At 50.6% G+C, this 11,957-nt stretch overlaps 1 protein-coding gene across 2 annotated transcripts; it reads left to right on the top strand.

The window, feature by feature from the left end:
• The first annotated feature begins 2,117 nt into the window (after window positions 1-2,117).
• On the top strand, window positions 2,118-11,666 carry LOC129710076 (keratin, type I cytoskeletal 47 kDa-like). Of its 2 annotated transcripts, none has more exons than XM_055656779.1 (8): window positions 2,118-2,624; window positions 2,865-2,947; window positions 4,251-4,407; window positions 5,515-5,676; window positions 7,104-7,229; window positions 7,317-7,531; window positions 9,106-9,185; window positions 11,459-11,666. In XM_055656779.1, the coding sequence occupies exons 1-8, from the start codon at window positions 2,163-2,165 to the stop codon at window positions 11,557-11,559; spliced, it is 1,386 nt and encodes a 461-aa protein (XP_055512754.1). In that variant the 5' UTR covers window positions 2,118-2,162; the 3' UTR covers window positions 11,560-11,666. The 2 variants fall into 2 exon arrangements, with proteins under 2 accessions (XP_055512754.1, XP_055512755.1); XM_055656780.1 differs by lacking the exon at window positions 11,459-11,666 and adding an exon at window positions 10,290-10,499.
• The last annotated feature ends 291 nt before the right edge of the window (window positions 11,667-11,957 follow it).

Raw genomic sequence — 11,957 nt, 5'->3', positions numbered from 1 at the left:
TGGGCAAGTGACGTTTTGGATCAAGACCCTTCTTCCTGAAGGAAGGTCCTGCCCTGAGACGTCACCTATTCATGCTCTTCGTAAATGCTACCTGCCCTGCTGAGTTACTCCAGCACTTTCCGTGTTTTTGTTTTTAGTAAACCAGCACCTGCAGTTCCCTGTGTGGAAACGTTCACGTTCTTGGTTTGTCACAAAATGCCTTGCAACTGTTGAGTTGCTGCTTTGTAGAGATCCCGGTGGCCACAGGGAATGTGGTCTCGGCGCTTCTCGCCAAGACTAACCCAGGCTGCCAACACTCTGCACTGATCCAGGTGCGGCCAGGTGTAGTTTGTACTGATCCAGGTGCGGCCAGGTGTAGTCTGCACTGATCCAGGTGTACCTTGCACTGGGCCAGGTCAGTGTGGGAATGGGAGGGGTAGTTAAAGTGTTTAGCAACCGGGAGATCAGGTAGGTCTAAGCGGACTGAGCGGAGGTGTTCAGCGAAACGATCGCCGAGCCCGCACTTGGTCTCGCCGATGTACAGGAGTCAACACCTGGAACAGCGGATACAGTAGATGAGGTTGGAGGAGGTGCAAGTGAACCTCTGCCTCACCTGAAAGGTCTGTCGGGGTACTTGGTCAGAGTTGAGGGTGGGGGGAGGTATAGGACTTCCACTGCAACACCTGTCCAAGGACCCCAACAGTCTTTTCACCCATTCCTATTGAATAGAAACATAGAAATTAGGTACAGGAGCAGGCCATTCGGCCCTTCGAGCCTGCACCATTCGCCATTCAATATGATCATGGCTGATCATCCAACTCAGTATTCCATCCCTGCCTCCTCTCCACACCCCCTGATCCCTTTAGCCACAAGGGCCACATCTAACTCCCTCTTAAATATAGCCAATGAACTGTGGCCTCAACTACCTTCTGTGGCAGAGAATTCCACAGATTCACCACTATCTGTGTGAAAAATGATTTTATCATCTCGGTCCTAAAAGATTTCCTGCTTATCCTTAAACTGTGACCCCTAGTTCTGGACTTCCCCAACATCGGGAACAATCTTCCTGCATCTAGACTGTCCAACCCCTTAAGAATTTTGTAAGTTTCTATAAGATCCCCCCCTCAATCTTCTGAATTCCAGCGAGTACAAGCCGAGTCTATCCAGTCTTTCTTCATATGAGAGTCCTGCCATCCCAGGAATCAGTCTGGAATCTAATATCAGAAGGCCACTCGGCCCCTCGTGTTGACTCCATCAGAAATTGGTGTCGGAACCGGAGCCGAAGCTTGTACATGAGGTAACGTGAGGAGACAACGAGTCTGAGGAATGGTCTCATAGAAACATAGACAATAGGTACAGGACTAGGCCAATCGGCCCTTCCAGCCAGCACCGCCATTCAATATGATCACAGCTGATCATCCTAAATCAGTACCCCGTTCCTGCTTTCTCCCCATTTCCCTTGATTCCGTTAGCCCGAAGAGCTAAATCTAACTCTCTCTTGAAAACATCCAGTGAATTGGCCTCCACCGCCTTCTGTTGCAGAGAATTCCACAGATTCTCAGCTCTCTGGTTGGAAACGTTTTTCCCCCATCCCAGTCCTAAATGGCCGACCCCTTATTCTTAAACCGTGACCCCTGGTTCTGGACTCCCCCAACATGGGGAACATTTTTCCTGCATCTAGCCTGTCCAATCCTTTAATAATGTTATATGTTTCAATAAGATCCCCTCTCATCCCGCTGAATTCCGGTGAATAGAAGCCCAGTTGATCCATTCTTTCATCTCGACTCAAAATTCACATATTCCTTATCTCCAGAGCTGTCGTCTGTCCCGCTGAGTTACTCCAGCATTTTGTGTCTATCTTCGGTGTAAACCTGCACCTGCAGTTCCCCACTCCCCGCTTCAACTGGAGACCCGAGGGGGGGGGGGGGGGGGGGGTTGGCGCGGCTACTCCGGGTTAAGTCAGTGGGACAAGACTGCCTCTTATTCTGGGCGTGTCCCATGGGAAGCAGGTGGACCCACCCCGCCCGCGGAGAGCAGCCTGTCCGGGTCCCCACGGCGCCGGGAGCGATTCACGCCCACAAGTTGGGCGGAGGTAGCGGGGCCGGCCGGGACGGGACGGGCTATAAAGCGGGCTGCAGGGAGAGGCGAGCGAGCAGCGGCGACTTGACACGAACTGCAACATCATGGCTTTCCAGCAAAAATCCTCCAGAACCTTTACCTCGCAGAGTATGGGGGGCTATGGCAGTAGCGGTGGCCGCAGCAGCAGCGGCAGCAGCAGCTTCTCCGGCTCCCGCAGCGGCGGCAGGAGCTTCGGCTACGGCTCCAGCTCCGGCGGCGGCAGGAGCTTGGGCTTCGGCGCCGGCTCCGGCTCCGGCATCTTCGGCTCCTCCGGCTCCTCCAGTATGAGCTTTGGGATGAGTAGCTCCGGGATGGGCTCCGGTTCCGGCTCCGGATTCTTCATCAACGAGAAGCAGACGATGCAGGATTTGAACGACCGCCTCGCCCACTACCTGAACATGGTGCGGGCCCTGGAGACGTCCAACGCCGAGCTGGAGGTCCAGATTCGCTCAATCTCCGATCAGAACGCCGCCGTCCAGTGCGACTACACCAGTTACTGGGCTACTATCGAGCAACTCCGCAACCAGGTAATGGGGCGCCGGACCCACCGGGGTGGGTGGGTGGGAGAGGGAGAGAGGGGGTGGGGGGGTGGGTTACTCAAGAGAGAGAGCGGGGGGACAGGGGGACTGAACAAGGAGCGAAGGGAGGGGGGACTGCGAGAGGGCGGGGACGGGCGGGTGTGGGGAGGTGGGGAGATGGTGTTGAGGCGCCGGGTCGGGCCGGGTCGGGCCGGGACACGGACTAACCCACCAACCTGCTCCACACAGATCACCGACATGATCCTCGGCAACTCGGGCTACATGCTTCAGGTGGACAACTCCAAACTCGCAGCCGAGGACTTCAGGACCAAGTGAGTGACCCCACCCCGTCCAACCACCCTCCCCCTGTCCCAGCCCGCTCCCCGCCCCGTCCCCGTCCCCCCCTGGCTCTGTGCCACCGTGCCGCCAGTGGAGCCAGCCCACCACCTTGCCTTCTCCCGCATCCACGGCACCGGTAGAGTTGCTGCCTCCAGAGCGCCAGACACTCGGGTTCGATCCCGACCTCGGGCGCTGTCTGTACGGAGTTTGCACGTTCTCCCCATGACCGTGTGAGATTCCTCCGGGTGCTCCGGTTTCCTCCACATCCCAAAGACGTGCGGGTTTGTAGGTTAATTGTCCCTCTGTACAGGGAGTGAATGAGAAAATGGGATGTCCTGACGTACACTGTAGACAGCTTGACTTGGATCACCCACAGTCTTGTCTTAGACTGGAGAACTTGCCAGTGAAAAGGCTTTGCACTGGACCTTGGTACATGTGACAATAATGCATTAAATTGTAATAAAACTAAAAATCAGTGATGGAATGGAATCGCTCTGTGGGCTGGCATAGATTTGATGGGCTGAATAGCATGCTTCAATGTCAATAGGCAATAGCTGCAGGAGTAGAGGCCATTCGGCTCTTCTAGTCAGCACCGCCATTCAATGTGATCATGGGTGATCATCCACAATCAGTACCCCGTTTCTGCCTTCTCCCCATATCCCCCGACTCCGCTTTCTTTAGGAGCCCTATCTAGCTCTCTCTTGGAAACTGGCCTCCACCGCCCTCTGAGGCAGAGAATTCCACAGACTCACAACTCTCCGTGTGAAAAAGTGTTTCTTCATCTCTAAATGGTTTACCCCTCATTCTTAAACTGTGGCCCCTGCTTCTGGACTCCCCCAACATCGGGAACATGTTTCCTGCCTCTAGCGTGTCCAAGCCCTTAATAATCTTATATGTTTCAATAAAGTCAAGTCAAGAGAATTTATTGTCATGTGTCCCAGATAGGACAATGAAATTCTTGCTTTGCTTCAGCACAACAGAGTATTGAAAGCATTAATACAGAACAGTTCAGTGTGTCTATATAGCATAGACTATATATATATATATATATATGTATGTGTATATATATATATAGTCTATGCTATATAGACACACTGAACTGTTCTGTAGACACACTGAACTGTTCTGTATATATATATATACACATACACATAAATATATATATACACATAAATATGCCCAGGGAGATATGAAGTTGCCCAACACATATCTCCCTTCAGGAGATCAGTCAGATAGTTAATGCAACATCTTCCAAAATATCTTGTGTTGATGGCCACTCTCTTCCCAACTCGACAGGTACGAGAACGAGCTGTCCATTCGCATGTCAGTGGAGAATGACATCAATGGCCTCCGCTCAATGTTAGACAACATGACCATGGACAGGAGCCAGCTGGAGATGGACATCGAGAACCTGAAGGAGGAGCTCATTTACATCAGGAAAAACCATGAGGAAGTAAGTAATGGTTTAGTCTAGTTTGGAGAAGCAACGCGGAAACAGGCCCTTTGGCCCATCATGTCCGCGCCGCTTTGCTATCCCCAGCACATCCACACTATCCTACACATACTTGGGACAATTTCTTTTTACTCATAGGCCAAGCCAATTAACCTACATACCTGTTTAAGAAGGAACTGCAGATGCTGGAAAATCGAAGGTAGACAAAAGTGCTGGAGAAACTCAGCGGGTGCAGCAGCATCTATGGAGCGAAGGAAATAGGCAACGTTTCGGGCCGAAACCCGGAAGGGTTTCGGCCCGAAACGTTGCCTATTTCCTATAGTGGAGATTGTTCAACTCTTTGCATGGAGCGAAGGAAATGGGCAACGTTACCTATTTCCTTCGCTCCATAGATGCTGCTGCACCCGCTGAGTTTCTCCAGCATTTTTGTGAACCTACATGCCCGTACGCCTTTGGGGTGTGGGAGGAAACCGAGGATCTCGGAGAAAACCCACGTGGTCAGGAGGAGAGCGTGGCTTGGACTGAGTGCATGCGGAGAGCATGTTTCCACTAGTGGGAGAGGCTAGGAACGGAGGGCACAGCCTCAGAATTAAAGGACGTTCCTTTAGGAACAGATTTTTTTTAGTCGGAGGATGGTGAATCTGTGGAATTCATTGCTGCAGAAGGCTGTGGAGGCCAAGGCAATGGGTTATCAGAGATCATAGATTCTTGATTAGTACGAGTGTCAAGGTATGGGGAGAAGGCAGGAGAATGGGGTTAGGAGGGAGAAATAGATCAGCCATGATTGAATGGTGGAGTAGACTTGATGGGCCGAATGGCCTAATTCTTCTCTTATCACTTATGAACATGAATTTAATGGGGAAGTTAGTAACAAGTGCATTCAAAAGAGTTAAGATTTAGCTCTTGGGGCTAACGGAGAGAAGGCAGGAACGGGATTCTGATTGTGGATGATCAACCATGATCACATTGAATGGCGGTGCTGGCTCAAAGGGCAGAATGGCCTCTACTCCTGCACCCATTGTCTATGTTTCTGTGTAAGTGCCTTTATCCATAAATGTATCATTTCCAGAATCAAATAACTAAAACCGCTGAATACTCTTCCCACAGGAGATGAAAGGTATGCGTTCTCAGGTGGCTGGCAATGTCTCAGTGGAAGTGAAGTCTGATCACGACGTCAACATTCTCGGGGCTATGGAAGAGATTCGTGCAAAATATGAAGCAGACGCCAAGAAGAACAAGGGTGATCTGGAAAACTGGTACAAGGAACAGGTAATTGTCTCATCTGGGGCATGTTGGCCGGTGTGGGCAAGTTGGGCCGAAGGGCCTGTTTCCACACTCTCTCACCCTATCTAGTCTCATCTCAGCATCTTCCCATGATGACTCCTACATGAGCCTCAAACTCACGGCTCTACCCACGGGCACCTCTTCTATCAATGAATAGAACATAGCTAACCCGTGCTCAAATCCTCACTTCCTTTTATATGGACTCGGGGGATTAACACTTGACATTTTAACAATTGCCAAGGTGGAAAAGAGTTTAGGTTCCTGGTAATTATTTCTCAATGTTGGCATTGAGTTAGTTGGCCAACAAGCCTGTTTGATTCTGACCATCCTCTCTGACCATCCACTCGCCCCCATTCATGGCCAACATTCCACACTCCAGTGTCTGTGACACTTCCCTCAACACAACTGCAACGATGGAATAAACAAACTGGACAAGTCTGGTCATGTGCGTTGGTGCGGGTTGCTCAAACACCTCCACCTGAAACATTGCCCTCTTCTCCCCAACATTCTTTGACACTTAAACAAGAGTTGCTTCAATGGCATGACCCTGCCTGCCCCCCACCAATACGCATGTCCGCGCATTCCAGCCATTCACTTGTCACTGTGTGTCAGAAACTTTCCCCCTTTCATCTTTAAAGCTTTACTCTAGATATATCCGCTATGGGGGATGAAAAGGGTCCTGTCCACCTGCTTATAACTTCGCCTCTCGTAACTTCACAAGAATGTTAAATTGTCATAAGGATTACCGATGCAACAACATTCTTACTGTCGGCAACATGACATCCTAGTAAGCACAAGACACACAGATAATATATAATAAACCGAGAGACCAGAATCAATCAAATTGCGTTTGCCCAATCTTGCCATGTACCTAATGCCCTCTAATCAAGGCAGAAATCTGTCTGCCCGTCCCGCTGAGTTACTTCAGCATCTTGTGTCAGTCTGACGAAGGGTCTCAACCCGAAATGTCCCCCATTCTTTCTCTCCAGAGATGCTGCCTGTCCCACTGAGTTAGTCCAGCATTTTGTGCCTTTCTTCAACATTCGGGCAAACCTCTCCAAAGTGTCCACTGCCTCGCAGTATTCGGGCAAGCTGGGCTGCACGCTGAGCTCCAAGTGTAGTCTCACGTAAACGCTATCAGGTGGGCACCCTGAGGGAGTTCCGGGACCGCTGGGCTCCGCAGGGTGTTGAATGTATCCTCAATAAGGATTGTATCATAGTTGTATAGTAGTTTATTATGGATACACGTTTGTATTGTATTATGATGGTGGGTTCTGGCTTGTTTTATTGTAGTGTAAATATTATTTTTAATAATTGAATAAATTTTGTTGTTTAAAAAAAAAAAAAAAAAAAAAAGGCCAACAGGCTCCTGCTCCTGTTGTTCACAAGAGTGTGTTGTTTATCTGTTTCAGTGCGTGACTGTGGAGCAGCAAAACACTGTCAATGCTGGAGCTATTGAAGCAGAGAAGTCGCAGCTGAGTGAACTGAGACGCACCTTCCAGGGACTCGAGACTGAGTACCAGACCTACATAAGTATGGTGAGTCGAGTGGACATTTGCTCAGCCACCGCCCAGTCACTGGAGCCCCACCCTTCCCTCGCTCACTGTTCTCACTTGTCTTTGCAGATTTCATCTCTGGAGCAGAACCTCAATGACACAGAGTTACGCTACTCTACCGAGAGAAGCAAGATTGAGATGAGGGTCAACAGCCTGGAAATGGAACTGACCGAACTCCGCGGTAGAATCATGGCGCAGACCGAAGAATACGCCTCGCTGCTGAATATCAAAAGCATTCTGGAGGCGGAAATCGCCACGTACCGCAGGCTGCTTGGTGGATACGGGTAAGGAAAATGGATAAGATCGACACAAAAAGCTGGAGTAACTCAGCGGGCAGGGGAGCGTCTCCTGAGGAAATAAATGGGTAACGTTTCGGGGCGAGACCCTTGATGGTAGCGATGGGTGGATACAGTTGAGGGGGGCTTTGAAAGGGGGAAAGTTGGGAAAAGACCATAGACACAGACAGAAAGTGCAAAATAAGGATAAGAACTGTATAGCGCAGACACAGGCCCTTCGGCCCATCGAGTCCGTGCTGACCAGCGGTCACCCAGTACAATCCTACACACTAGGGACAATAATTAACCTACAAATCTGCACGTGTTTGGAGTGTGGGGGGGGGGAACCCACGTGGTCACGGCGAGAACGTACACACTCTGTACAGGCAACATCCATAGTCGGGCTCGAACCCGGGTCTCTGGCACTGTGAGGCAGCAGCTCTACCCGCTGCTCCACCCTGCCACCAGTGATATTAAACTTCCCCAAGGATGCCCGGGGATCTGAGTGTTTGTTCATTCAGTAATTTACAAGAATGATCCCAGGAATGAGTGGGTTAACCTACGATGAGCGTTTGTCGGCACTGGGCCTGTACTCGCTGGAGTTTAGAAGAATGAGGGGGGGACCTCATTGAAACGTACAGAATAGTGAAAGGCCCGGATAGAGTGGATGTGGAGAGGATGTTTCCACTAGTGGGAGAGTCTAGGACTAGAGATCACAGCCTCGGGATTAAAGGATGTTCTTTTAGGAAGGAGATGAGGAGACATGTCTTTAGTCAGAGGGCGGTGAATCTGTGGAATTCTTTGCCACAGAAAGCTGTCGAGGATTAGCAGGAAAATGGAATTGATGGCTCGATGGGCCGAATGGCGTAAATCTACACCTATAATTTGTGGATTTGTGAAATGAGGAACTGCAGATATCAAAGATAGACAGAGATAAGTGTGTGGGTTGGTCAGTGGGCTCGGCAGCATTTATAGACAAAAAAGGTTTGGGTGATGTTTTGGGTCGGGATCCTTCCTCAGACTGACAGTAATTTGCTTTGTGTATCCTGCACTTGTGGTAGAATGATATATCATTGCATGTACTGGCCACACACAGGCGCGCACATGCGTACACACACATAAGCACGCACACATACACACTCACACATACACGCATGCACACACTCACACATACACGTACACACTCACACACCTACACATACACGCACACACACGCATGCACACACTCACACGCGCTCACACACGCATGCACACACACACCTACATACACGCACGCACACACCTACATGCACGCACACACCTACATGCACGCACACACCTACATACATGCACACACACCTACATACATGCACACACACCTACCTACATGCACACACACACCTACATGCACACACACACACCTACATGCACACACACACACACACACACACAACACACACACACACACACACCTACATACACACACACACATACATACATGCACACACACACACACATGCACACACACACACACGCACACACACACGAGACCCCTGTGAATTGCCTGAAGTACAAGATCATGCTTTGCTCTTTGTTTCCTGTAGGCAATCATCGGCAATGTCAACAACAACATCCACAACATCCACATCAATGGTGAAAAAAGAAGTCCAAGTAGAAGCTCCCAGTGAGTTGGAGATTATTTTCCACTTTAGTTTACAGCGCAGAAACAGGCCCTTCGGCCCAGCGAGTGCGCACCGTACTCCCTGCTACCGGTGTGCGTAGGATAGTATGGTCGTGAGAGGTCATAGCATCTTTCTGGTCGCCGCTGAATTTCCAACATGTTGAAAATTGTGGCGACCTATGACGGGTGCTGGCAGTCGCCTGTAACGGTCATGTAAGTGGGACAGGCCCTTAAGGCAGCAACTCTACCGCTGCACCACCGTGCTGCACCTACATCTCCTGAATGTGGTGAGGCCAGGACAATTGGTGCAACTGAGGGAGGTCATTACTGCAGAGGTAACCATGACTCGAGCTGTGTAGGAAAGAACTGATGATGCTGGTTCTCTGCAAGACGCTGGAAGGTAAGTCCCAAAACGCTGGAGTAACTCAGCGGGACAGGCAGCATCTCTGGAGAGAAGGAATGGGTGACGATTCGGGTCGTACATAACAGAGACGTGCGGTCAGGGGAGGCAGGGGGAAGCAGAGCCTCACCTGTCGTACTCCCAATGAAAATAGCTGTTAAGAAAAGTGAAGAAAAATAATAATAGCATCAAATAGATATAAAGATTTTTCCACTGATCTGTGTTATAGATGTCATTTCTATTTGAATCTAAATCATTTTTTATCGTAAAAATCACAAAACATGCGCAGCTCCGCTGCAAATACAGGGAGAGATGAGAGGTGAGGCAGCAGCGAGCTGAGCCTCCCCTCTCATTGCGCAACCCCTTAGAAACTGCATGGAGCGCGGGCAATAAGCGGGTGCCTGTTACTATCTCCAATGTAATGTGTGTAAACCCCTTTGTTACATGTCCTCACCTGCCATAGTCCAGGTAGCTTATTTCACATATAAATATAATACATTTGTGCTCACTGGTCTCATCATAAAACTGCATTGAAAAAGCACCAGGGGAGGCAGTGATCACGTCTGCCTCACAAGGGGGCGTGACAACACAATTGCTACATAATTGTGGGCAGAATTATAATATCATAAATCTGTGGTGTATAACTGTGGATTCACCCTTGCATCCGGCAGATTATTGAATGAAATGATTGATGTTTTTCCTTGTAGAAGACCCTGTTATTACAAAGAGAAAGAAGTATGTCGAGGTGGTTGAGGTTGTTGTCGATGGCCAGGTGGTATCTTCTCAAAGTCAGGAGTTCTCGAATTAAGCACAAGCTTAGAGAACAAGAAGAAAGATCTTCAGAAGCGACAGACACCGATGTCAATGATTTTACACTCTGTATCTCTGGGATATGAATAAAGTTTTGGGGAAAAACAGCCAGCTGAGTAGTCTGTTCAATACTCCAGTACACACCCTTTCAAACTGACCACAACAGCATGTTGCTCTCTCTCTCTCTTCTTCTCTCTCTCTCTCCTCTCTCTCTCTCTCTCTCTCTTCTCTCTCTCTTCTCTCTCTCTCTCTCTCCCCTCTCTCTCCCCCTCTCCCTCCTCGCCATCCGCCTTCACTCCTTTTGTCCCCTCCTCTCTCCTTTCTCTCTCTCCTCCTCCCCCCCTCCCTCCCCCCCCCCCTCTCCCCCCCCTCCCCCTCCTCCCCTCTCCCCCTCCCTCTCCCCCCCCCTCACCCCCCCCCCTCCCTCCCCCCCTCTCCCCCCCCTCCCCTCTCCCTCCCCCCCACCTCCCCCCCCTCCTCCTCCCCCCCCCTCTCTCCCCCCCTCCTTCTCCCCCCTCTTCCCCCTCCTCCCCCCCTCCCCCCTCTCCTCCCTCCCCCCCCTCTCTTCCCCCCACCCTCCCTCTCCCCTCTCTCTCCCTTTCCCCCTCCCCCTCTCTCTCCTCCCTCCCCCCCCTCCCCCCTCCCCTCCCTCCCCCCCCTCTCCTCCCTCCCTCTCTCCCTCCCCCCCCCCCCCCCACCTCCCCCTCCCCCCTCCCCTGTCCCCCCTCCCTCCCTCCCTCTCCCTCTCTCCCTCTCCCCCCCTCTCTCTCCCCTCCCTCTCTCTCTCTCCTCCCCCCCCCTCCCCTTCTCTCTCTCTCCCTCCCCCTCACCCCCTCTCTCTCCTCCCCCCCCCCCCCCCCCCCCCCCCCCCCCCCCCCGGAGCTGCAGTGATCTATACAGGGAGGCCCAGGGCACTGATACTAGCCATTGACCTGATCGTAAGTCACTGCTACATAATTGTGGGCAGAATTATAATGATCATAAATCTGTGGTGTATAACTGTGGATTGTTTCACTCCTGCATCTGGCAAACTATTGAATGAAATGATTGATATTTTTGCTTGTAGGAGATCCTGTTATTACAAAGAGAAAGAAGTATGTCGAGGTGGTTGAGGTTGTTGTCGATGGCCAGGTGGTGTCTTCTGAAACTCAGGAGGTCAATGGTTAAACACAAGTTTAGAGAACAAGAAGAAAGATCTTCAGAAGCGACGGACACCAATGTCAATGATTTTACACTCTGTATCTGGGATATGAATAAAGTTTTGGGGAAAAACAGACAGTTGAGTAGTCTGTTCAATACTCCAGTCCCCACCTCCGCACCCTTTCAAACTGACCACAACAGCACGTTGCCAGCTCCCTGTCCACTCCTGAGCTGCGACGTTCTAGAGGTGAAGGCTCTCACCTGGCCTTTCAAAAGCAAGGCTTCCCTCTTTTGAAAATAGTCACAGCATAGAAACAGGCCCTTCGGCCCAACTCATCCATGCTGCCATCTAAGCTAGCCCCTATTGTCCACATTTGGTCCATATCCCTTTAAACCTTTCCTATCTATATACCTGTTCAAGTGTC

This window comes from Leucoraja erinacea, chromosome 27 (assembly GCF_028641065.1).
Source record: "Leucoraja erinacea ecotype New England chromosome 27, Leri_hhj_1, whole genome shotgun sequence".
Taxonomy (NCBI): Eukaryota; Metazoa; Chordata; class Chondrichthyes; order Rajiformes; family Rajidae; genus Leucoraja; species Leucoraja erinaceus.
Note: the sequence above shows the minus strand (reverse complement) of the source record. Positions and strands in the feature narration are given on the sequence as shown.

Bases quoted from the DNA above. Each gene is read 5' to 3' on its own strand.
- LOC129710076 (XM_055656779.1), top strand. From the start codon at position 2,163: ATGGCTTTCCAGCAAAAATCCTCCAGAACCTTTACCTCGCAGAGTATG. The intron at 4,408-5,514 runs GTAAGTAATGGT...CTCTTCCCACAG, and splicing joins TCAGGAAAAACCATGAGGAA to GAGATGAAAGGTATGCGTTC. The intron at 7,532-9,105 runs GTAAGGAAAATG...TGTTTCCTGTAG, and splicing joins AGGCTGCTTGGTGGATACGG to GCAATCATCGGCAATGTCAA.